The following is a 26,929-nucleotide window of genomic DNA, read 5'->3' as shown; positions in this document are numbered from 1 at the left end:
GGTACTTAAAATTTATTTATTTATGTTTTTGGAAAAGGGGTACTTTATAAAAAAAAAAAAGGTTGAGAAACACCGATACAGTGTACAACGTGAGTTGGTAGATACTGATACAGATACACTCCCTCTCAAGAGTGCCGCCTTTTGGAAAGTTGGAATATGGTAACCCTATCTCTCGTGAAATGTGCACAATGCTGCCATGACACAATGTTGTGATGCCCTTGTGAGCTGCACTGTATTGTGCTCCCCCTCCCCCCAGGGCTGCAGGTGACCTGCCCGGAGGAATTGTGGGGCGGGAGGGCTGCTCAGGCTCAAGGCTGTAGGATTTTCGACTGTAGGCAGAACCAGACTCCACACAGGCAACTGGCCGCTCTAGCCTCTCCTCTGTACTCTATGCCACTGGAGGACCGAGCTGGTCGCGCTCCCTCCCTGTCTCTATGGCATGAAGAGCGCTCTTGCCGCCGTCTCTATGGTCGTGGCGGCGGCGGCGCGCTGTCCGCCAGCCCGCGTCTCTGTGGTAACGCAGGCCGGCTGGGAGGCGCGGCGCTCCGTCCATCCGGCGGGCCCCTCTCTCTGGTCGCGGCCTGAGGGCCGGCTTGGCGGAGCGATGGCGGCCGTGCGGGGCCTGCGGATCTCGGTGAAGGCGGAGGCGGAGGCGGAGCAGCCCCGCGGCCCCGAGCCCGAGCCCATGGAGGTGGAGGAGGGCGAGCTGGAGACCGTCCCCGTGCGGCGCTCGCTGCGGGAGCTCGTCCCGGTGCGGGGACAATGGGGGAGGGGGCCGGGCGCGGGAAGCGGGCGGGGGGGGGTCGGTGCGAGAGGCGGGGCAGGCAGCCCGGGACCGAGGTACTAAAGGGGAAGCCACAGCGACCCCTCAGTCTGAGGCTGAGCGCTGGGGGGGGGGGGGGAGCCCCGGGTTTTCTTCCAGGGGGGACGCTGAGTCTCAGCGCTAAGGGAAACGGTCACTGGGGCGGGGGGGGGGGGTGACACTGGGTTATCGCCTGGCAGAGACTGGACCCGCTTTGCTGCGGGCTTGTGAACTCCCCAGCGCTAACTGATGACAGCGGAAACCCTGTTTTATTCCCCCCCCCCCTTCGCCCTGCACGTCGCTCTTGTGACATTAATCGGGCGATTTCACGAAACAAAGGCAGGGCTATTTGGGGAAATGGGACTAGACTCAAAGGTGCGAAGAGGCTTACAAGTGACTTTCTGTTTAATACAAAAGTGCAGATGAATGGTCTCTTGTTCTAAAGGGGACTTGATAAGAGCCTGGTACATTGTCATTTTTAGAGTCTGGTATCTTAAAATAATTTGGTGATAAAAGATTTTTTTCAATTGGAAGACATGGAAGTTAGGCTCATACTGCATTGGCACAGTATAGACTTTCTGTCTGGGGTGTGAAAAAACACACCTCTCTCACAAGTGTAGCAAGTCTGCAGTGCTGGGGGTCAATGAAGAAACTCTTCCATTGACTTTCCTTACTTTTCTCGTCCACATTAGAGTAGAGAAGTCGATGGCAGACTGCAGTCTATTTGACAGGTCTAAACTGTACACACTAAATCAATGGCTTGTGGATTGATTTCAGGGGGTCAGTATTATAGACAAAGGCTTAGTCAGTGTTGTACACATCTTGGTCAAGAAGATAATGGAGCTTAGATCTTGTCTATACTGTTACTTTACTGCACTTTAACTTTCTTAGGCAGGGATGTGAAAAAACACCCCCAAGCGCAGCCATTAACAGCGCTGTAAAGTGCCATTATAAACAGACTCCCAGTGCAGGGAGCCATGCTCTCCACATTCTGTTAACCACCTCTATGAGGGGAATAGCTTACTTACAGTGGTAGGAGAGCTCTCCCATTGATGGTGCTGTAACCCCATTGCCACAGCTTCACTTTAAACTTACAAGTGCAGACAAAGCCTCTGAGTTCAGAGAAAGTAGAAAGAAATGGTTTTATTTTAGAACTGTTTGCCAGATGAGATTTTATCAGTCTAACTGATTTATTGTATTTTGCCATCATCACAATTCTGCTTTGTTTCAGGACACTAGTAGAAGGTATGAAAACAAAGCTGGAAGTTTCATCACAGGAATAGATGTCACCTCCAAGGTATTATTGTGTTGTGGGTTTTCTTCAGTACTGTTGTCTGATGGGAAGCACTGTTAGTCTTCAGGAATTTCGGAGAAATGGTCATTTTTAGATTCACTTAGACCAGTGATTAGCTTTTTAATGTGTCTTCTGCAGCAGTTCTCTCTCTCTCTCTCTCTCTCTCTCTCTCTCTCTCTCTCTCTGTGTGTGTGTGTGTGTGTGTGTGTGTGTGTGTGTGTGTGTGTGTGTGTGTGTGTATATATATATATATATATATATATATATATATAAAATTCCTGTGGGATTGGTCCTGCCTTAGGCAGGGGGCTGGACTTGATGACCTCCTGAGGTCTCTTCCAGCTCTATGATTCTGTGAGTTTATGACAAACTGATGTCATCACATCACAGCTTCCACAGGGTGAGTAGGCACACTCCACCCCTTCCACTCTGGGCCCCATCTCTGGTGTCAAGCTCCACCCACCGCCAGCCCAGCTCTCTCCAGTGGCCACATGGAGAGTTGGCCTGGCGTGCTGCAGCCTGGCCTTTCCTGGACTCCAGGGACTGGTGTGGGCCTGACCTGGCACGCCATGGCCTGGCCTTCACCTGGGATCAAGAGCAGGTCTGGGACTGGGCTGTCACACTGCAGCCCAGCCTTTGCAGAGGGCACTACGGCCCAGCCTTCCCTGGGGGCTGAGGGTATGGCTAAGTCTAGCCTGGTGCGCCACTGGCCAGCCTTTGCCAGGGGCCATGGGCAGGTCTGGGCCTGGCGCAGCTGGCACAACCGAGGGTGGGGGAGAGAAAGGGCCCGAGGTTGGCATGGCAGTGGGGAACAGAGGAGGGGCCCAGCCCGGCATGGCTGCACCCCAGCCCTCCCCAGTAGCTGGGGAAAAAGCCAGGATTGCCTACTCGCTGCAAGAGGGAGGTTGGCTAGTGTAGCTAGCAGTGGATGCAGCCCCCTAGTGTTATTAAAGCACTGTGATTTAATTATTAACCCACCAGAATGCTTTTACTTTGTTATTAACCAATTGTAGTTGATAAATCAATACTTGATTAATCATTTTGCTGTGAGAAACATATATAAAATGAAACAATGTCACACTACTGTGGCTCTTTTGGGCAATGTTGTTTGCTAATTTGGCTCCTAAACCACTGAAGTCTGATTATTACTGACTTCACACACTCTTCTATAATTGTAGACATATAATCCCTGACACACAATATTCTTGTTTTGGTGGTGGGTTGGTAACATTTTTTCTTACGCTGTGATGTCTGTCTTTTGTAAGTTATGAGAAGCCCCAATTTGCAAGTCATAAAATCTACAAAAATAAATAAGCTTTATGAAAATGCTGAGCCAAACACTTCTGTGATTTTACATTGAAAGATTTATTTGTAGACAAAGTTCTTATACTTGCCAAGAATTTGTAATACCGTTTCTAAAAGCTCAGTGCATTTGCCAAAAAAACAAGGAAACTCTGTTGGAATTGCAGTGATATCACTCCATAGTGCAAAGCCTGTGTGAGGTCAGCTGAATTTTTCTTATTTGTGAGTAACAGAGAAGGGAAAGCAAGTGTTTGGCAGGAAAATCTAGTTCTATTGTCTTGAGTTCTCAGAGTATCATTGTGTGTTTCCACACATTACGCATTAAGGCTACATCTACACTGCAAGGTTTTTGCGCAAAAAACGGTAGAGTGTCCACACCTCAAGTGCATTTTTGCGCAAGAAAATTGACAGAACAGAGGGCTTTTGCCAGTAGAGTTATTCCTCTCCCCATGAGAAATAACTCCTTTTTCTGCTACAGCTTTTGTGCAAAAAAGGTAGATGTGGACGCTCCCCTATAGGAAAAAGCACAGAGCTTTCTTGTGCAAGAGCATCCATGCAATGTAGACGCTCTCTTGCGCAAAAGCACATCGCTTTTGCAATGTGCTTTGAGGTCTGGATGTGCTTTTGTGCAAGAACTTTTCCACAAAAGGCTTCTTGCACAAAAACCCTGCTGTGTAGATGAAGCATAGGTGTATAAATTAACAGCCACTTCAAAACAAGGTTTGATCATTTTGTGTTACTTTGGATGCTTAAATTTGCAGCTGGTCTCCCTGACACACAATACAACTTTTAAATAATTGGCATCCCTGTGACTGATCACTGTACCTCTTATCTGGAAGTTCTGTGTTTTGTGTTAAGTGCTCCATGATAATATTATGACTTCACATTTTCAGTGCATGATAAAATACAAATATTCACAATAGCACTGTGAGCGCTACCTCATGAGTTTTGTTCCCATTTGGCCTAGAGAGTGCTCAGCCAGAGATCTGATTATTTGCTCAAGAGTACAAATAGAACTGGTGTTAGAAATTGAAAATCAGCATTACTGGCTATAAATCTGTAGTTTCTGTATGTCAGAGACTTGTAGTTCAGGAAAGCTATAGCATCAGAACCTGTGTTACGTTCCCTAATGATACCTTCAAAATGGCATTCATAATTAAGGATGTGAAGGACCAGTCGACAGACTAGTCACTTCCCCCCCCCCCCCAGCTGCCTCTATCAAAAAAAGGCAGCGGGGTGAGGGGGGGAGAAGAAGGGGTACTTCAAAGCAGCCGCGCCACTTGGGCCAGACCCCGGGCTCCATGCAGCGCTGCTGCTTTGAAACACCACGGCTCCTCCTGGCATTTCAAAGCAGCATCTTCACATGGACCTGGGATCAGCTGGGACTCCCCAGCTGATCCTGGGCTCCACGCAGCACTGCCACTTTGAAACGCCACGAGGAGCCTGACAATATTTTACATTCTTATTCATAATTATGGATAAAGAAGATGTACAGTGCTGAGTAATGAAAATGAGTTGGTTGGGGAAATCTAATAAAATTGTGATTAAAACATCAAATTTATCTAGTAGTTATATCAAAGGGCAGTTCTTGTATAAGGATGTTTTTATAAGGTGAGTTTAATTTTAGCTGATTAATTTTTAAAATGCTCTATTAATATTTTAGATGTAGGCATTCTTAAATCTTTCTTTCTTGAAAAAAATAACATTAATGTATCTATGGAAGGCTTTCATTAAATTTTTTGTATCGCTGTGATTTAGATACTGTTGATGGGATTCTTGAAAATAATTTGGATTACCAATCCCAGCAAGATTTCTGTAGTCAGCATTCCAATTAGTGCTGGGGAGGTGCAAACGCAAACACATGGTCCAAAAGGATACCATGCAGCTTTCTAGAAACTCTGCATGATCTGAATCTTCGCTTTTCCGCCAAGTAAATGAACTAGTCTCAAAACAAGATGAATCTGTCTGGTAAAGGAACCATGTTTCAAGAAAAAGTTTTCTGAATTTTGTCTTTTATGTAGACTCATTTTAAGGGTGGATAAATTTAGTTATCCATTGAAAGATTAAGCACATGTCCAACATCATTCAGAGTCAGCGGGAACCAGCACATCATGATACCTGCTCAGATGTTTGAGCCACAAGGCAATAATCTTTTGACTCTTGGTCAAGCCGTGAAAGCAATTTTAATTTTGTCCTTTTTAATAAATTGTCTTTTTTGTTGATGCAGCCGTGCCATGTAATGATTAGTTTCTGGTTATTTGTATTTTAATAAGTGTCTCTTCCTACTATAAAGTTTATTTGAAATTAAGCGCCAATATCCTTTTAATTGGACCTTGTCTTCTGCAGGAAGCAATTGAGAAAAAGGAGCAAAGAGCAAAACGCTTTCATTTTCGAGCTGAAGTGAATCTTTCCCAAAGAAATGTGGCATTGGAGCGAGACATGATGAAGAAAGGTAGGGAAAGAACCATGAGCTTATCAAACTCAATGAAAGGTGGAATCTCTAAGTTGGTTGCTTCCTTCCTGTTTTCTGTCTTGATGACCATACCATCTCATTCCTTTCCCTGAAAAAGCAAGCATTAGTAGGAGTAGTATCTTGTATTTTTCACTTCTCTTTTTTTCCTGTTAAAAGAAACAGCCATATTGGGCAGACACCTTTCTTCACTGGTGAGGCAGCAGTATCCACCGTCATGTGTAAATTGGCTGTCCATGGCTTTTCTGTCAGTTAACACATCAGAAACTGTCGGCGCGTGCATTATTACAGGGCCCCAGTGTGTTGTCTGTTCAGTATTTAATTAAAGCGATACTGGTGACTTAAAGTCTTTTTTTTTTTAAAGGTTAAAAAAGTGCCTTCCTCTGAATCCTTTGCCAATTTTTGTGGTTTTGCAACCACATTTTCCCATATTATTTAAAATATTTCTCTTTGTTGCTGTTTGAAGAACATATAAACAAAAAGAATCTAAGGCCCCAATCATACAACTGTTTTAGTGCGAGTGGGTCCATGAGCAAGTTATTCTGTTGATGTTAGTGGGGTGCAATGCAGTCACAGGGGTCCACTCATATAGATACAGTTGCAGGACCTACGCCCTAATGGTCTTCTGTGCAGATCCCTTTGCAGGATCAAGACCTAGGCCATTGATTACACAAAGGAATCTTGAAACTGTATGAAATATATGATGACAGCATTGAAAACAAGGGAAAATAATATCACTAATTTACAGTTATGGTAACCTTACTACTGTTGTAACAATACTAGGTTAAAAAAATCAGAATGGCATGATTTTTTTAATTGATCATATACCTTTAAAGTGGGCTGAAGATGTTTTGTTTTTATTGAAAAGTTAATAACAACTTGCATGTTGCCTTTGAAATCAAATTATAGTCAGTGATCAGCAGTAGAATTTCTATAGCAGTACATTTTTATATTCTTAATGATTTTGTGTTCATAAACATTGTGAAATTATAACTTAAAGTTACCAGCTATTGGACCAGAAGACCATGCTTTGAAATTGATATAAGATTTACCTGACATTAATGAATTATTCTCTGCTTTTAAAAATGATTCTGATTTTTAGTTCAACATGTTTCTAACACATACACTTACTTTGTAAACATATGCCTTGGTTTTGTTTCTTGTTTACAGCAATCCCTAAAGTAAGGCTGGATACAATCTACATTTGTGGGGTAGATGAAATGAGTACCCAGGACATCTTTGCCTATTTTAAAGAGTATCCTCCTGCTCATATTGAATGGCTTGATGACACATCATGTAAGTAAACTAAGTCTTTAACCTATGTTTCCTAATATTTTTGGTATTCCAGAACTCTTGGATTCTATTACTAGTTCTGCCACTGACTTCTTTTGTGGCTTTTGGGCAAGTTGCTGATCCTTCTCTCCTTTTGCTTCCACATCTGTAAACTTACTACCTCAAGGAAATGTTGGAAAGAAATATTTAATAAAGAACTGTGAATATCAAAAGTAATATATAGCTAAGTTATTGGTTACAGGGTGGACCTCCGTGGTCCAGCACCCTCAGGACCTAACTGGTCCCAGATGAGGCACTTTGCTGTACCAGGGGAGGTCATTTCTGACCCTACCCTCTTCTCTGCTGCCCCACAGGGCCTCCCAGGTCTCCTAGGCACCCAAGCTGGGCCCCACAACAGGCTCCCTGGTTCCCTTCTTTCCCTATAGGCCAGTTGAGCTGTGCAACATGCCAGGACTCTCTGATCCTGTAACATCCGTGGTCCTGCTGGACCATGGATGTTGTCAAATCAGTGTCTTGATTTATAAACGTGCAACCTTTAGTGAGAAAATTACCCCAGCTGTCCCAGGTTAGGTTGGCTATACAGCCTGCGTTTATGTTGTGAAAGATGTGAACGCTGGTGAAAATGACAAGCTGCAGCAGTATGTTTTTAAATTGGCGCAACAGTACTGCAACATTTTTAAAGGTCTGAGGCATACTGAGTTAACTTCCTTGTTCTTCAGAGTGAAAAACAAAGAAAAGATATAGACTTAAAAAACCCAAAGGTATTTAGATGTAGTTTTTCTTTCTTCAGCCTGCCTGAAGACTATAGGTGTTTTTCCCAGTGGGTACGCGGGACTTTGCATATCTTCTTCCGATCTCACTTTCGAAAGTGAAAGTAGTATGAACGCGGGGTTTTTTTTTCGGAGGGGAAAAACCCTTTTTTCAAAAAAACCTCTCTTCCTTAAAAAATGAGGTTTACATCATTTTTTCAAAAAAGGGTTTTTTTCCCCCCGGGGAAAAAAAAACTCTTCCAGACTACTTTCACTTTCACAAGCAGATATGCAAATTCTCACCGAATTTTGAAAACAGAGTGTAGTCTAGACATAGTCTTTCAGTGAATCTTATCTTTTTCAGGCATCATTTATATATAGTAGCCCAGTGTCTGTGCGTCTGTAACGCTGATGTACATGGCCACGCTCCCTAGTCGTGTACGTCAGCACCCTGCCCCCCTTCTCCTCCCTCCGTGGCGGTTCGGCCAGCCACATGGCCCCTCGGACACTCCCCGCTGCTTCCCTCCCCCCTTCCTCCAGTCCCCCCCTCATATTACCCTCCAGCCCCACAGCCCCCAATCCCCCCCCCCCCCAGCTCTGCTTTCCACCCCCTCTGTGGCGTGGGAGGGTGTCCGGGGGGCCATGGGGCTGGCCATCAGGAAGAGGGCTGGCCATCAGGAAGCAGAGCGGGGGGGGGGGGGGGGATCAGGGGGCCATGGGGCTGGACGGGAGGAGGGGGGTGGGAAGCAGACCTAGTGGGGGTGGGGTGCAGCCACTGGCTGCAGTTGGACCCCAAAGGGCTGCTTGCTCCCCCACGGGGGCCCAGCTGAGCGCTGCTCAGGTGGGCCCTGTGGGACAGGAAGGGGGGCCTGACAGCTGGTCATTTTTATTGCATATAAGTTTAATTCCATTTCTTCTTATGGGAATTTTTCTTTTATGTACCAAACCTGTATTGTGCTTTCTGAAGTGCATGAGAACCATGTTAATCTCTGTATCACTAATCAACATGCTTGATAATCTGTAGAAAACCCCCATAACAATTTCTCCTTTCTTCTCAGCAAGATTAACAGGGGAGTTCTGTAATTTACTTAAACTGAATTATTTTACAAAATACACTTCAGTCATGTTTCCTAGAATAGTGTCAACAGTTTTACACACTGAAACTAAGTATTCCTCTTCAAATTAAATGAATGAATTATTTTATAAGACAGTATCGTTGATTTGATCATGATTGCTCATTAGTGTATTCAGAAAGTACGGTAATCTCAAGTATGTTTTCTTGTTGTCAGTGCAAATAAATGAGCCCCTATTATGTGTGTAAATGTTAATAGTTTGTGTTCTTTTAGTTTTTATGCAAAAATAATGTGGTTTATGGTCTTTGTAGCAATGTGCGATAAGAGCCATGTGTCTCCTGCCGATCAAAAGTACTAAAGGATTTGTGGATTTGTTTTCCGTTTATGAAACACATCTGATAATCTCCCTTCTTATCGGTGCATATAACTTGACTAAAGTTTTATTCTAGTAATTTTTCTTCTATATAAAGGACTTTAATCTTAAGAACCCGTGAAGAAAATTTCAGCTAACTAGCACTATTTTTGTGGGGGGATTTGTTTTAGGTAATGTGGTCTGGCTTGACGAAGTGACAGCAACACGAGCTCTTATAAATATGAGCTGTATGCCTGATCAGGATAAACCCAAAAACAGAGAAAACAACGAAGAGAAGACAACTGAAAAAAACGAGAAAGGTAGATGCACAGAAGATATAGGTCATTCAGTTAAAAATCCACATTCTTGAAAATATATTTTCTTGGCTTGGGTGCTGCATAATTTGAGTTACTGAAGGAGGTTCTGTCATGTAGTTTCAGGTAATGGTATTCTGCCACTTTAAAAAAGGCTTTCATCTTGGAAACCTTTTGAAGGAGCTGCTTCCTAAAAGGTGGGTTGGAGAGAAACAAAAATCAGTAATATGGTCTGTCCTGAACATTCTAAACACAAGGACAAATTCAGAGGTGATGTAAGTAGTGGGGCAAATTGAACAGTCCTTGTAATTCTCAAGCTGAGTGGGTGGAAGGGTTGGGATGGTAGCAATGAGAAAGCATCTTCTTACACCCACTTGTTTTTTTATCTTCTTAAACCATCCTGTTGGTTCCTTTTTCTTGTTACTACACCGTCCTTTCTGCAAATGGCATTGATTTACCAATGTTTAACTTTCATTGCTATTTATGCTATCTCTGAATTTGACCCTATTAAAACCTGCCCAATATCCCACTGTATGTTTGTAAACCTATTGCACATGGATCCAATTACTAGGTCTCATGTGCTTCCAAGCCAACTGGGTCTTACTAGAATCTAGCCACTGTTTCTAGCTTCAGGACCTTAGGATGTGTTCCCAGGCTCTGACCTCTTGTCTGATGCCTTTCTTTGGGATGTCACCATCTAGGACTTTGAAATCAATGTCTGAGATCTCCTGAGCACATTCCCTCCTCTCTTCCCAGGCACATAGACTCTGCAAAGTTCCACCTAGACTGTGAACACTCTGAGCTTGTAGCTTTAGCCTTGGAAACAGTATGGTAGGAAAACAAGTAACACAAGTCTTTATATGTAGCCTTTGACCACCAAGGTAATTTCTCTGAGCCATGTGCTCAGATTGAGACCTAAGGACCCTCAGTCATGCTTGCTGCTTCATCATTACAGGACCCTGTGTGGAAGACCCATTGTTCCATGGGGATGGGCCAGTAGCTGAAAGACAGTCAAAGTTGTTGACCCCAGATTGCAGTCTCAATGGCTTTTAGTGTTAGGTCTTTGAAAGAGCCACTGTGCGTGTCCAGACTTGTGCAGTCACCATGTCCCACGCTTCCACATATAGAACAAGATAATGTTCCTAATTTGACTCAGACGTATTCCACTCTGTCACAGTGCCCATAGTCTCATTTTCCAGACAGAGCATACTGCAAGGTAAGTTGTATAAATTGAAGCAGCAAAGGTACACCTTAAAATTTGCTAAACCTGGAACTGACTTGCTGACAACATCCTTGTAATCATAACGCCATTATGCTTCCACAGGCAGCAGTTTGTGGTTTATATCACTTTGACTATATCCAACTGTTTTGCTGCTAGGTGATGTGCTTAACTTCTAGTGATATGGTTCAAACCAAGATATTGAATTGTATGTTACCAATTTATGGGGACAATGCAATGTATAAAAACATTTGTTTTAGCTGTGACCGTATGTGTGACTTAGGTGTGAGTTGCATGAAAAAAAATCAGATTACCAGACTCCACTTTATATACTTTAAACACTAGCAGAAGCCATTGTATGTGGTCTGTTTTCATAACTCAGTTATGCTTCCAGGCGCCTTCACAGCAGATTTCTCCTTACAGCTTTATACTCTGGCATTCTAAAAAAACCCTTTTTGCCTTGGAAAAACTAAGTCTATACAAAAATAGGTATGGTGAGGAAGACTTAATTGCTTTTTTATACCATTTTACCAGCCTCTTCCATACTATGTCTGTTTCTTTTCATGAAAAGCCTTTTTGTACAATTTTAAAACAATATAATTTTTTGTTTCAGGCAAATACCAAGATGCCACAAAATCTAACATTTTTAAAATATGTCCTGTATTATTTTGGAGGCTAGGGAAGGGAAAGCTCTCATTTAAATTGAGGACATATATTTTCACACTGAAAGTAAGTAAAGATCCTGTGGCCCTTTTTGTAAGAGGAAGATGCTAGCCCTTAGAAGGTGGCCAGATTCCACTGAAGTAATTGCATTCTGCCTATCTGTCTATTCTCCATCATTTTATTTGCGATCATTATTCCTTAGTTCCTGCCTTTAACGTTTGTGTAGATGCTCTGTGCTGCAAAATGCTGTTGTATTCCATCCTCAAGTTCAATGCATTTAATTGCAACGTGAAATAATTGCCAAATTCCCTTACTAAACAGGGTTGCTGGGAAGCTTGCCCAGCCTTTGTACAATGCTTTGAGATAATAGAGTGAGAGGCGCCGAGAGAAGACTTTTAAGTTGTCTTTCAGAAATATTTGAAACAAGTTTCTGCTGACCATATAAACAAAATAGTTTTCTTATCCCCCAAAACTCCCTGAAAATATCTTCCATCAACTAGCAATGTACAGTGTATACAATCAATAGATTAGTGTAATCTGTTATTAAAGTGGCAGCAGAATTAAGGTTTTTAATTACCTCTCTGCCATCAATAAGCTGAAATGCAGTGTCTTCTTTTATTACCAGAGAATCAAACTGATAATCCATCCTTACTGTTTCAACCACTTACATGGATTGAGAGCGCCAGCGTGAAGAAAGCTCTCTTGATTAGTTACCTTGTATACACATCCTGTTTACAATTTTTACAGATATTTATTATCTTAATTATTCTCTAGGCTACACAGAACAATTGATAACTTACTCAGTTTGATTTCAGAAAAAATAAGGAAATGAAAACCAAATACTGGAGACATCATAAAATCAGGAAGAATTTCTTACATTTCTTTATTCTTAGACAAACAGGAGGAAAGCTCGGATGATGAGACTGAGGAAGGAGAAGTTGAGGATGACAATCCAAGTGATGTGGAGGTCAGTACAGAAAGAAAACCCTTAATATAAGAGATTGAGTCTTGGCCAGTGCAGATACTGAGATCTTCCTGTATTTTCTTAATGCACAAATATACAGAATCTAGACTATTATATAGAATCATAAATTACATTAGTAAATCAGATTGAGTACTTATGAAAACATTTAAGGCTAGGGAAAGTCCAAAGACTTTATCAATACGCTTTGCGAAACTTGGTTTTGAGGATGGGAAGTCAGAAGCTGCTCCACCCCTGTGAGGACGGTGCAAAAGCAGGTATGGAAAAGACTGTAAAGAGGAGATAGAGTAATTAGGAGCAGGGATGAAGGGGAGCCAAGCTATTCAGTTTTGGCAAACTATGCAAAGCTATACATCAAGGAATATGTTTATTTAAGTCACACACTTCTTATTTCTTTCACTCTTACAACAGCAGGGACAGCTCATCTGTGATGATGCTACTTTTCAAAAGAAAAATGCTGAAATATTGTTAGAGGTAAAACTTTTTTTAAAAAAGCTGTTTGGTTTAAGATGAGCTGCTTAATAGAACATTGTCAAGTCAATGTAGGCCCAAAATTTAGTTTGTGTAAAACAAATTTAATATTAATGAATAAGTTTAATTATTTTACGTTTCCTAAACCTTTTTCGTGTTTTGTTGTATGTGATAACCTGATAAGTCTAGAAATTGATTAAGCAAAAATTGACTAGCTGCCTTTCATTGTCCAGCTTGAATGAAATGTAGATAGTCAGTTGTCAGAAGTAGTGGAAAGTTAGATTTTTAAAAGTTTTAGTATTTAGGTATTAATAAAACAGAGCAGAGAATCTTTTATTTTTAAGACAATAATTTTAACCCACCAGTATTCCTTTAATAAATCAGTCTGTTAAAAAATGCAAAACAGGTGAGTTCACAAGTCTGCTAAAAGCACCTAACATGTAAATAAACTTTCTTAGTAATGTATCAGAGGGGTAGCCATGTTAGTCTGAATCTGCAAAAGCAGCGAGGGGTCCTGTGGCACCTTATAGACTAACTGAAGTGTTGGAGCATAAGCTTTCGTGGGCAAAGACCCACTTCGTCAGATGCATGTAGTGGAAATTTCCAGAGGCAGGTATAAATATGCAGGCCAGAATCAGGCTGGAGGTGACGAGGTGGATCCAATCAGGGAGGGTGAGGCCCACTTCTAGTAGCTGATCTGGAGGTGTGAATTCCAAGAGAGGAGAAACTGCTTTAACAAGACTTTAACAAGACTGTGAATGGCTCGCTAACGACAAAAGCAGTTTCTCCTCTCTTGGAATTCACACCTCCAGATCAACTACTAGAAGTGGGCCTCGCCCTCCCTGATTGGATCCACCTCGTCACCTCCAGCCTGATTCTGGCCTGCATATTTATACCTGCCTCTGGAAATTTCCACTACATGCATCTGACGAAGTGGGTCTTTGCCCACGAAAGCTTATGCTCCAACACTTCAGTTAGTCTATAAGATGCCACAGGACTCCTCGCCGCTTTCTTAGTAATGTTTGTTAGCGTTAATGTTGAATATAATCTATGCTGAAAGACATTTTCTAAAATATTTTCTTTCCAAAGCTGGATGCGCTGTCCCAGGTAGAGGAAGATTCTCTCCTACGTAATGATCTTCGCCCAGCCAACAAGTTGGCTAAAGGAAACAAACTGTTCATGAGATTTGCTACTAAAGGTAAATAACCCGCTGAACAGGAATTATACAAAGTTTGAAGCTGACTGATGACTGAATGATGTCTTTATAAGACAGGTAACAATAGAATCACTATTCAAGTGTTAGATTGCATGCCAAGAATTCTATGTTAAGATCTCATAGTATTAATGCGCATTTTTACTGTGAGAATGATGTGTGTATATATAATCAGGGCTCGACAAAGCATTGAATCTACTCGCCCATGGCAAGTAGATTTTAGCTGGGTGCCCCGTTTGTTTCCGGCCCGCACATGCACAATACAAGTCTTGCGCATGTGCAGTGCAGGGCTGGCAAGCGGCTTTTGCCACCATTCGTCAAGCCCTGTATATAACACTTACTTTTGGTGAAATTCAGCCTGATGCAAAGGTTCAGCAAAAGGTGACTGTAGTGGTAGATACACACTGTTACCAGCTACAGTCATATGAATGGGTAATATTAATGCATATAAGGTAAAGAAACACAAGTCCTTCACACACACACCCCCCATTTGACTGTGTAAAACGCAGTCTTGAATAGGGATGTTAGTTTAGTCGACTAACCATTTTACTGATAAGCTGATGCTTTTCGGTTAATAGTGTGTGTTATACTCAGCTGGCTCCCGGAGAGGTGGCTTTGCTGTGGCAGGGCAGTGAAGCCTCTTCCCCAGGAGCCGGATGGACAAAGGCCTCTGGGGAGGCTTGGCTGCGGGCTCTGCAGCATACAGCTCATTTAAGCTTTATACAGTGGAGCCCACAGCATATATCCAAATTTTAACATCCCAAATCCTGATAGTGACATTTCTCCATATTCCAGTTCTTAAAGTTATGCAAAGTACAACAGGAACATGATAAATGGAAACTACCATCTCCATAGAATGAAATTAATTAAACCCCGTGTTTTTTACTGTTATTTCAAAGGAATTATCAAGCCTGGTAATCATTTCTGTTCCTAGTAAGTACACTGATGTTTTATTCAGTTGAAAGAGATTGGATATTTTATAGCTCAAAAATATTTGAGACTGCTTTTTACTATATATACTTCAAATCTTTGAATGGGCACTCGTTGGCTATGTCTACACTGGCGGCTTTTTGTGCAAGAACATCTTGCGCAAGGGTTCTTGTGCAAGAAGTCTTGCGCAAGAAAATGTCCACACTTCCATGTGCGAGCTGTCCTTTTGCGCAAGAGCGCCCATGGCAGTGTGGATGCTCTCATGCGCAAGAAAGCTCTGATGGCCACTTTAGCCGTAGGGCTTTCTTGTGCAAGATATCCCTGCGGAGCGTCCACACTGCCCTCTTGTGCAAGAACTCCTGCACAAGAGGGCTTACACCTATTAAAAAAAAAAAAGCGTAGCTCTTGCGCAAGCCCTCTCTTACCACGCCCTACTGTACATTTCCTTGCGCAAGAGCGAGTGGGTAGTGTGGATGCTCTGCGGATTCTTGGGGAAAAATGGCCATACTTGCACAAGAAGCTGCGAGTGTAGACGTAGCGTTTATGTTTGCTCCAGTATGGTTAAGGTATCAGCAAAGGGGAAAGGTATTCCTTTAACTTAATTATTAATTTTCAGATGATAAAAAAGAGCTTGGAGCTGCAAGAAGAAGCCAGTACTACATGAAATATGGCAACCCTAATTATGGTGGAATGAAAGGAATTCTTAGCAACTCTTGGTGAGTATATGAAGGGGAGTAGAACCTTGCATTTGTCTATCCATGCTTGGAAGACTATTTAATTTGTGAGTGTTATCCTTCAAAGTTCTCAGACTTGGGTGGAGGGCATTGATTTGTTGTTAGCAATGTTGATTTGTTGACTTTACATTTATAAAAATTAAGATTTGAATTCAAAATTAATAAGTGCTTATACTTGAGATATTCAGACTCGGTGAAATATAGCCATAGATTAAATCTGTTCAACTGCCATTAAAGTCAGTGGAAATTACAGCTGTTTACTCCCTGGCTGAATTTGGCTCACTTTTCTTTCCATGGCAGACATGTTTGCTTTTGTTGACGTTCCAGGAAACGAAGATATCATTCACGTCGAATACATCGTGATGTGATAAAGAAAAGGACACTCATTGGGGATGATGTCGGATTGACGCCTCCTTATAAACACCGGCATTCAGGTAATTAATAACAGTACTAGGAACATATGTAGTGCTTTACATCTTCAAATAAAATGAATTGAAGCTTTTAGGAAACTGCAGGCTGAAATCAAATATAGATCTTTGTGCTTCACCAGCCTGCAGAGTTTAATTCAGGAGAAACAGTAGTTGCCACAAGCTAATTTTGGGTGGAGGCATTTCAATAGCTAAAATGTGAAACTGAGGCAAGATACTAGGGTTCATGGACCTGCTTAGCCAATGATTTACTCGTTACGTTACCTAATTTTACCTGTTTGCCTGTCTGTCTAGCTACTTGATATGACTCATAGTGTCTGAATGAATTACTCTTACAATACCTCTGTGTGACAGGACAGCATTACTCCCACTTTGCAGGAAAGGAACTGAGACACAGAAATTAAATTAATTGTCCAAGGCCACTTGGGATATCTGTGACAGAATTAGGACTGAAACCCAGCTTTTTAAAATCTTTATACCTATTTCCCAAGGATGATGTAAGAAATCACAGAGCTAGAGTCCTTTTAAGATCCTCTAATGAAAGGTGCTAGGCAAATGCAAAGTGCTACCTAAGCATTAATATACAGAATGTAAATTTTAATTCATTAAAGTATTCTCTCAAGTAAAACAGTAATTGGAAATATTAACTAATACCTGCCAAAATATAATTGTACCTATCTTTGGATTTGGTAACCTGACATTTTTAATAGTTAGATTTCATAATTAATCTGATAACCAGAACAGTATCAGATAAGCAAAAAATAGCTATGCTTTTCCCCCCATCACTTTGATATTTTTTTTAAACAATTCCTGTGATTTTTTGCAAGCAACAATTCAGATACAAAACATCAAATCATTTAGCATAGTTGAGTAGGTACTTCATTGTTTTCTTTTAAAGATTTAAGAAATAGGGTCTAAAGCATGAAATACAAAAATCTGTAACTGTTTACACTAGGGATGTTGAAATATGTTTAACCAAGTAAACGTGTAACTGCTGAAATTTTCAGCGGTTACACATGGGAGGGGGGCAGGTGGTTTCCTGCAGGCACTGGCTCCTGTCTGCCACCTGTGCTGCTCCCTCTGATACAGAGGTAGCAATGCTGATGTGGGGAGGGGAGGTCGCACTCCATGAGTCCGTGCGCACTGGGAGCTGGCTTTTAAGCTGTCTCCCCAGCATATCAGGTTCCTGCATGTAACTGAAGGTTAACCGATGAGTTCATCGATTAACTATGTACATAGTTACACTTTCACGTTCCTAATTTACACTTCATCTTAAACTGTGATGTTTGCCAAAAAATAAACAAAGCATTTGGGTAGTAGGGACAGATATTCCAGAAAAATCCTATCAACTGATCTTCTAATTGGTATTTTAGTCTTTAGAGTAGTCATGTGATTTATGGGTTTTAGGGAAATAATATGGAAAGAAATATGTTAAGGGCTAAGGAAAAGGTCTACAGGAGGCTGCGTATCTACTGATTGCATTGTAAAAAAAAAATACATTCAATAGTTTTTCTGGAATTATTCTGTATATGTACTGAGTCACCTAAAGATTGGAAAAGGGTGCTAAAATAGTGCACCATCTTCAGTTTACCAATATGTGATTAACACTATTATTTGTTGGGGCTGTGTTTGCTTCCTGTTGCATGTGACTATGGCCCTACTGTACCTTTTGGTCAATTTCACAATCATGAGATTTTTAAAATGGTAAATGTCATTATTTCCGCTTTTTAAGTCTGAAAATTCACAGTGTTGTAATTTTAGAAATCCTGACACAAAAAGGAGTTATGAACAGTACTACAGCTCTTTTAAAATAACCTTGTGAACCCCCTGCACATCCCTTTTGGGTCAAGTCCCCCAAGTCAAGATATGTGCAGTAATATCTTTTAATAAAGCAACTTTTGCTGATGAAAAAGACAAGCTTTTGACCTCAACAGACCTCTTCTTCAGAACTTAAAGTTGATCCAGTGAAAGAGATTGCCTTACCCATCTTATGTCACACATACTGGAACCAACATAACTACCTAAACTCTGCAAACATTTATGAAAAAGATAAGCTACAATCTATCAACATTATTTTATTGCAGGCTTAGTGAACGTTCCTGAAGAGCCTATTGAGGAAGAGGAGGAGGAGGAAGAGGAAGATGAGGATATGGATGAGGATGACAGGGTTGTGGTGGAGTATCGGGATGAACTACAAGCTTTCAAGCAGTCTCGAGATCGCAGTGCAGCAAGACGATCAAGTGCCAGTGCATCTGATTCTGATGAAATGGACTATGATCTTGAACTGAAAATGATATCCACGCCGTCTCCCAAAAAGAGCATGAAAATGACAATGTATGCGGATGAGGTGGAATCTCAATTGAAAAATATTAGGTAAAGATGTAATTTCTTGCATTTTATTATTTAAAATCCCCAAACAAAAAATATTTCTTGCATCGACTATATATTTGACAAAAATTTGTCCATCTACCCAAGAACTCCTCCTAAACGGTAAGAATTAAGACCGCCAAATTTGGTATATGCCTTTTCTTTAGGGTTTGGTTGTGCCTGGGAAATGGGATGTGTCTGGAATGGGATTGCATCTCATAAATCCATAGAGAAAAGACAAAATCACCAGACAGGTGAAAGGGGCTGGCTTCCCTTTCCCTCTCTTCCCTTTCCCTCTCTTCCCCCCCCCCCCGCCCCCGGAGCCCCCAAGCCTCCCACCCACCCCAGGCAATCTTTAGGGAGGGCTGGAGAAGGGTCCTGAACAATTTGTACATGATCATTGCTGGCTGTTCCCCTTCATCAGGGAGGAAGAGGAAAGTGCACAGTTCGTTGTATTCACCACTCTGGCTGGAGAGTGCAGGGGGCAGACAAACCTGGACCTGCCCCAGACATGGGACATGCACCCCTCCCCTAGCTGTGCCCACTGGAACTGCAGTGGCCACCAAGAGGTGCTTCACACCTGGCCCCAAGCTGCTGCAGTGTTCCTCTCCCCCCCCAGAGCAGCCTGCAATCCCTCATCACCAGCCCCATCCAAAAGCAATGTTTTAAAATTAGCGGCAGGGAATCTTTTTGGGTTGGGGGTCACTGACCCAAAGGAGAAAGTCAGGGGCCACATGCAGGTAAGAAGCATGATTTTAACTGCATGCTTTTCTGTGCTATTAACAGTATTAACGCCTTGTGTTTAAGAGAAGTGACTCTACAGTTTACATGAAAATCTTAACCATTGCAATATGTAGCTTTGGCTTGATATAATATGGAACATTTCAGAAACAGCCACTAAAGCATGACATATGTAGTATCGTTAAAGCTGAAAATCCTTAGCAGCGAGTAAAAACTACTGTCCTTGAAATCTTATCCCATTTGACTTTTTTGTTACAGTAAATCACTTGTCATTTCAATGGCAGAACTGTAGTGGCTTAAATGAAGTGGCAAGTATTATCGTATCCTCTTTAGGTCTGATTTAGTGAAAGATATTTAAAAGAAGAAAATGCAGAAAACTTACTGAAATTGACCCTTACATCAAACATAAAATTATTACATAAATATTCCTTTGCAATCTAACATTGCAGGTTTGTGTTAATGAAAACCTGATTAAAATAAAGCAAACTGATTAGTGTACTTTCATTGCTAAATCTAGGATAAATCTGCAAAAAAGTTATATCAATCACAAACAGCAAATCTTTAATGGTAAAAAATGACATAGGTTTTAAGATTTTCAGCATTAATAATCTAATACAAAGCTGCATGCCTCCTCAGTAGGGATGTGATCAGGTAAGCATCATCCTTACTGGGTGATCCTTACTTGGTAATGGTTAACTGATGCCCAGGAGCCTGCCTCAAGCGGAGTGCTATTCCAGCTTTGCTAGGCTCCAGCGTGGGGCTGCCAGCTTCCAGCCTGTGCAGGGCTGACAGCCCCTTCCTCCCCCCCCCCCCCCCTCCCCATCCATCATTCCCCAGGCTGGAGCACTGTTTCCTCCACCCACTGAAAGCCCCCCCATTGCCCTTCCTTTAATCGGTTAACTGATTAAACACTATGTTTAACCGGTTAACCAGTTAAACAGGATTTTACATCCCTATTCCTCAGTAATATGATAGAAAATGATGGAACCATTATAATGTGAATTAAATCATAGTAGTAGTAGTTCTGAGATTGTTCATTGATTCTGAATTACTTTCGACCGCAGTGGAACTGCTTTGTTGACAGTTCTGTTTGAAACAAATATTAATCAAGCTTGTTCACATCACTATTTTTAGATTTCAGAGTACCTCATAGTGGTCAGAATACTGTCAGAATAGTTCTGATGGCATTTACTTCTAGAATTATAGCAAATCTCTTTAAAGACAAGACATTTGCTCTTTAGCAAAAGGGTTGCACGTTCTGTACTATCATAACTTACAAATGTATCCCTTAATTGCACTGTCCCTAACAGGCAAGCAAACCCTGTATACATTGCTTATTGTCTTGACTAACAAACCTAAACTTGAACCTAAACTTCGAAAAGCACTATGTTGTTGTTTTGACAAGATATAAGCATATCTTGGTTTAAAACTGGGAAAAACATTTCTTCCTATTTGTTATGGGCTTCTAAGACATCTTGGATACAGGAAATGCAGCATACAATGTTCAGAACATATTCATAATTTGTTTGAAGAAGAACTAAGACTGATTCTGGAATGAAGATTTTTTTTTTTAAGTAATAAGTTTTGTGTTTTCTCCCACTTTTCTTAATAGGGGAAATCCTGATATTGCTAATTTTCAAAATGTGTTTATGCACAAGAGGACTTCCTGAGGATTCTCTTGGGCTTCACTCATGGGAGTTTATTTGCTAATTAAAAATACATTGTGTGTGTCTTTATTTAGGAACTCTATGAGAGCAGATAGTGTTGCATCCAGTAATGTCAAAAATCGAATTGGCAGCAAAGGATCTTCAGAAAAAGTTGCTGATATAAGACTGCTGTTAGAGGAAAAACGTCAGAATAATACAGGGCAACGTCAGCCAGTCAGCACTACAAAATCAGGTAATGCAAAACTCTTGTAACATACGGTGGATGTTTCAAATGGGCATGTTCAGTACTGCAATTTATAAACCTGTAGGAATTATGTTCAAATGTTATTTCTGCATATATGCAGTTCAATATTCTTTCAAGTTTTTCAAACCTCATAACTAATACACAAAATCTTATGTTACCAGACTTTTGGCAATTCATGTATTAGTTAAATTGTAGGTGGCTTGCATTCAGATATGAGGAGCTTATGGAGATAAATGTATAATGCCTACCTTTTTTAATCTGATGGATGAACTGCTTCCTTATGTACAGGGCAGATTAATGTTGAGTGTGAGGAGCATAAGAAAATTAGAGATAAAGCTGGGGCTTGCTATAGGGAAAAATGAATAACTGGATGGAGAGATGAATTTAGTGTTCAACTCTCCTCTTATGTGTGTAGTGCCTAGAAGCTGCTCTTCATCACTTGGAAGGGATACTTTCTTTAGACAGGTTGTACTTCCCGAGTGGTCCCGAACAAGGGATGTTGCTGGAGCAGGGAGGGTCATTTCTGACTCCCTTGCCGCCAGCCCCCCAGGTTGGCTCTGCTCCCAGCCTCGCCTCCCGGCCATCTCACCATCTGCCACCAGCCCCACCACACGCCATAGCAGCCCACGGTCCCACCTCTGGAGCTCCCAACTGTCCCACAGCAGACCACTGCCCTGCCATCCATGCTTCCAGCTTTGCTAGCCCTACCATAACAGCACCGGCCCTGCCACCAGGGCTGTTGGCCGCACTAGCCCTGCTGCAGCAGCCTGCAATCCCACCACCGGGGCTCCTGCCTGACCGCCTGCCACCAGGGCTCCTAACCCTGCCACAGCAGACCCAGCCTGCTGGCATTCCGGCAGCCCTGCCGCTGGTTCAGCCGGACTCCTGTGGCAGGGTTCCTGGCTGCTGGGCCCCCTGCAGCCACCCTGGCTGGATTCGCAGCCCCCGCATGGCTCCTGCCTCGGTCCTTCCCCAGGACTCTCTGGCCCAGCATCCAGTAGGATGTTGCTGGACCAGGGAGTCCTGGTTGAGAGAGGTTCAACCTGTATAAAATGTATTAAGTTTAATACCTTTCTCTAATCTTTCATGCCCTTCAGTTTGACAGCTACATCTCTCTTCCTGTTCTGTGCGCTTTCGTGTCTTTGCCTAAGTCCTAGTGCAGAAGCAGGATTCAGATCTTAAAGTTTTCTGTCTGGCATGGTTTGTCACAAGATAAAAATCTTTACAATAAGATTCTTTTGCTCTGATTTTCATTTTTCCTCTAAGGCTGTGGTTCTCAACTGGTGGTCCATGGTGACTTTTTCGGTGGTCCAAAGGAACATTGTCCAAAGTCACACAGCGTGAGCAGGTGCTGCTGTTAGGCTGTTTTATGCTGTGTTCACAAGCATGCAGCGCATCATCCATAGAGTCACCTAGGCTGCAACCACGTTGTGTTGCCAGTAACTTCCGTGTGAGGCTCTGAATGTCAATGTAGCTGCCGCCGTCATGCTTAATGGTTACTGTGTCGTTCGTCCTGTGCTACATGTGCTGGAGGTGATTCACGAACATTTTTTGATTGGCCTGGTGGTCCGTGGACTGAAACGAGTTGAGAACCACTGCCCTCAGGTGAAGACACAGGACTCTAATTTTAAAGTGATTTTTTTAATGTGTTCTAAAATCTAATAAATGAAGGAGTCATACTTTTCATATAAATAGTCTCTCACTGGACAGAAACTATTTTCTCTGCGTTGATGTTTATATTCCTAAAATAGAAATGTAATCCGAAACAAAGATGGCTTTTGGCAATCTGTGAACAGCTACTACTTTTTAAATCTTTGGGACAAAGCCCAGCTTTGAGAGTCATTATTCCAAAAGAGATGCCTTGCAAAGATGCCATGTGACATCTGTCATAGAAATAATTCAAGCATGGATAAACAATAATAAAGGAATTCAGAGCATTTCAAAGACAGTGAGCTATATTAAGATTTAACAGGAAGACTTCAGAAAAAACAACCATAGATAACCTCTCTAATTCCAAATTTTGCAAAGGACATAGCCAAAAGAGTTAAAATAAAAGCAGTAAATTGAGTTTACTCACTGTGGCATGTTATTTCCAGATGTACGGCAGAGACTAGGAAAGAGACCACATTCTCCAGAAGTCAAGCCCCCAAGTAGCGTCTCCACCCCTCGCCGAGAACCAGTATCAGATGTACATAGCCGGTTAGGGATACCCAAACAAGATGTGAAAGGCCTCTACTCTGACACCAGAGAGAAAAAAACAGGTTTGTTTTACAGAGAGAAAGTGTGACCTTTACTTGAGATGTGCATGTGTAGCTTATAACTGCAGATGATGATATCTTCATGCTGCTAGTGGCATTTGACTAGCAATAAAATGAAGGATATTAAGTTAAAAACAATATTCCTAACCATTAAAGCTTTGCCATTCACATGGGTAAAATTCTAGACTTTATAATCTTGCATAGATATTGTATTTTATGAGCTTTATTACAAAATTCTCATGTGAATAACTTGTAATAGCTACATCAGATTTTGTAATAGAGATTACAAATGTTGTCTTAATGAAAAACAGGAGAAATAATATTGTCAACTGGAGTTAGAAATGACATTGTGACCGTTTGTGGAATATTTTGAAATTGTAAACCACTACATCAAAGGTTATTGAACATCACAGGTGCCAAATCTGCCTTGAATAATATGTGCAATTTCAATAAAATATAATGGAACTTGCACATTTCTGAGGGCAGAATTTGACTGAAGTGTCTTTCAAAATCTGGTCTTGGAATGATGGTTATTATAGAATGTATTGCATTTAATTTCTACTTTACTCTCAAAATATAGTATAAAGGAACTTTTAAGACAAATTTTCCCTGAATGCTATTCTCTGCTCTGTGTTGAACTTTTCCTGATGGATATTGTGTGTGTGTGTGTGTGTGTGTGTGTGTGTGTGTGTGTGTGTGTGTGTGTGTGTTCAGCTTGTCTGAACAGAGCAGATGTTAAAGATATCTCAAACTCTAAGGGTTAATAAAATGTGCTAATAAAAGTGCAAAACTATAGTAACCAAATAAATTGTATTTCAAACTGTTCACGTTCCTGTCCTTTACTCATTTTTACTGTGAATTGTAATACAAGTATTTATGTTCATTGTCATTCTCTTTAAAGTGTGGCTCTATTTTCAGAAGAGACTTTATGAAAATAATTTGTTACAGCTCTGTAATTTTCTTAGCAAGGCTAGGTCACATTTTCTCAGTTTCCAGAAAGAAAGCCTTTCTTGGTGACAGCTCCTGAAAACATATCCTTGGAGTTGTACTGTCCTCTTTCATATTTGTAAATTATCAATAATAAAGTTTCTATAGGCCACATAGAGTCTGCATAGATGTAAGAGAAGTATTAGGGGAAGACTTACAACTTCTTTTGATGATGCATTTGAACCGTGCTCTCTTTGACCTGAGCTACACCCTGATTTTGTATCAATATAACTGTGTTATTTATAGAGATTAATATTTGTAAACCAAAATAAATATATCACTACAGCCCCTAGTGTGGATGCAATATAAAGGTGTCTTAGGGTTTATTTCCACTACCGGGAGAAGGACACTGTAGCGATAAATCCACCAGGAGGCGATTTAGCTGGTCTAGTGAAGAGCCACTAAATCGACCACAGATCACTGTCCTGTCAACTCCAGTACTGCGCCAGAACTAGGAGCATAAGGTAAATTGACAGGAGAGTTTCTTCTGTCGACCCAGTGCTGTGTAAACAGGACGATAAATAAACCTAAACTATGGAGTTTGGTAACCTTGGTTAGTTTAACTCCGCAGTGCAGACCTGCCCTTATACTTGTTGCTATTCCCATACTGGAAAGAGAATAAGTTATATCTCAATAACTGACACTGGGTGGTGTTGAATCAGTTAAACTGTGGTGTAGGTAAAGTGACAAAGCCTTACTCAAATATGTGTGATTCTACTGTTCTAACAGATGTAAAAAATTAGTAAAAATGTACTAGCATTACTATAAGCAAGGATTGATCCAGATACATAAAATAGTAGAATTGAATAAAAGCAGCATTTTCACATACTTTTAAGAATATATCCACACTTTACAATGTATTCTATTTTTTTTAAATGTTGAGGACATTACAGTTGCGTAGCTCAAGTGTTCAGTCTTTAGGAAATTAAATGGTTAAAAATGAAGACATTTTGAACATATGTTAGGTTTTTTTTTCAATGTTTTTCATTACTATCCATTTCTGTGTTTTCAAATTTGTTGGTTTTAATCCATTTAGGTAATTTATGGACCCGCTTAGGATCAGCACCTAAGACACAAGAAAAGACTCCAGATAAATCAGAAAACTCAGTAACCTCTCCAGAGGAGGACGATTCAGAGCTCCAGCGGGCATGGGGTGCTTTAATAAAAGAAAAAGAACAATCTCGTCAGAAGAAAAGCCGATTAGATAACTTGCCGTCTCTACAGATTGAAATTAGCCGGGAGAGTAGCTCGGGGTCAGACACTGAATCATGATGATTTTAGACCCTGATCCTCCAGATGTGGACTCTGCAGCATGGCAAGATTTCCATTGCCCAAAAGCTGAACAGTATGGAGACGTGGCAGGACTCTAATTGAGGTTCCAGAAGCCTTCTCGGTTCTGTTTACACAGAAGTAAAGACCTGTACATCCCTTGACATTTAAAGCAATTACATTTGTCTTTCACTATGTGTGGCCCTGTGTTGTATAGGGCATTATCATAAACATTTATTACAGCAAACTTGTAGTAGTTATTGCTAAACTTACCCTCCCCCCTCCATCTTCAAACTTTAAAGAAGGGGCTGAGCTACTCTTGGGTTTTGTAGAAGACTTTTTTGTTCTGAATCTTTTTAACATGGAGTCTTTTAAGAAAACGTTTTACACAGTTCATCCAAAGAACAGGGAACTTCATAATGATCACTTATTGCCTTCCCCTTATAGTTGTTACCAGCACCTTTATTCTTCTTATAGGGTAATAACAATGATGCTTCCTGGGTGGGCAGCCAGCTTATAAAAGGGATAGCTGACTCCCATTCCTCCAAAATACTGAATGTAAAATCTAAACTAGACCTCCTAGTACAGCAGTGCTCCAAAATAATATCAGAGCAGCACAACTCTATTAGTCTCAAAAAAGATTTGCTTTATTCATTTTGGTGATGAAGTTTTTGTTTTAAGTGAAGTTTGACAAGTTCAAGGCTGCAGAGTTGGCTTTGTTGACAGAATTGTGCAAATTCCTGAGATGATTTTTTTTAGTTTAAATGTTGAAACAATTGTAAAAAATTATTTCAATATAGCTGTATTATGTTTGAAGAAATCTAACAATTTAAAAGCTTAACATTTTTATATGTGTGAAAATTCTGTTGGCTACAGTGAAAGCTTATAGTGGTGTTTTCATACGTGATGTTTTACTATATATATATATACATATATATATAAAATATAACTGAAAGAGAAAAGGAAAAATATAGGATAAGTGTTTCATGTCAATATTTTTGAATGTCCTAATTGTATAGTATATGTGGATGTGCATATGGTTGCCTAGTAACATTCACTTTTCTTACCCCTGTCCTCTTCTTTAGTCGATAAAAAGGTTAATGAATG

At 41.0% G+C, this 26,929-nt stretch overlaps 1 protein-coding gene across 2 annotated transcripts; it reads left to right on the top strand.

The window, feature by feature from the left end:
- Positions 1 to 565: 565 nt before the first annotated feature.
- Positions 566 to 26,929, top strand: NCBP3 (nuclear cap binding subunit 3). 2 transcript variants are annotated; one of them, XM_075904925.2, is made up of 14 exons: positions 566 to 751; positions 2,034 to 2,099; positions 5,745 to 5,850; positions 7,039 to 7,164; positions 9,527 to 9,655; positions 12,425 to 12,498; positions 12,925 to 12,987; positions 14,074 to 14,182; positions 15,744 to 15,843; positions 16,189 to 16,295; positions 18,374 to 18,662; positions 21,139 to 21,296; positions 23,405 to 23,569; positions 25,590 to 26,929. In XM_075904925.2, exons 1-14 carry the CDS (start codon positions 605 to 607, stop codon positions 25,823 to 25,825), a joined length of 1,875 nt encoding a protein of 624 aa, XP_075761040.2. In that variant the 5' UTR covers positions 566 to 604; the 3' UTR covers positions 25,826 to 26,929. The 2 variants fall into 2 exon arrangements, with proteins under 2 accessions (XP_075761040.2, XP_075761039.2); XM_075904924.2 differs by lacking the exon at positions 12,925 to 12,987.

Source organism: Pelodiscus sinensis, chromosome 21, assembly GCF_052426305.1.
Source record: "Pelodiscus sinensis isolate ZL-2025 chromosome 21, ASM5242630v1, whole genome shotgun sequence".
Classification (NCBI taxonomy): Eukaryota; Metazoa; Chordata; order Testudines; family Trionychidae; genus Pelodiscus; species Pelodiscus sinensis.
The sequence above is the reverse complement of the archived record's forward strand: the minus strand, read 5'-3'. Positions and strand labels throughout refer to the sequence as shown.

Excerpts from the sequence above, each read along its gene's own strand:
- NCBP3 (XM_075904925.2), top strand. The coding sequence starts at position 605 with ATGGCGGCCGTGCGGGGCCTGCGGATCTCGGTGAAGGCGGAGGCGGAG. Across the intron at positions 12,988-14,073 it reads ATGCTGAAATATTGTTAGAG|CTGGATGCGCTGTCCCAGGT; the intron begins GTAAAACTTTTT and ends TTCTTTCCAAAG. Across the intron at positions 15,844-16,188 it reads GGAATTCTTAGCAACTCTTG|GAAACGAAGATATCATTCAC; the intron begins GTGAGTATATGA and ends TTGACGTTCCAG.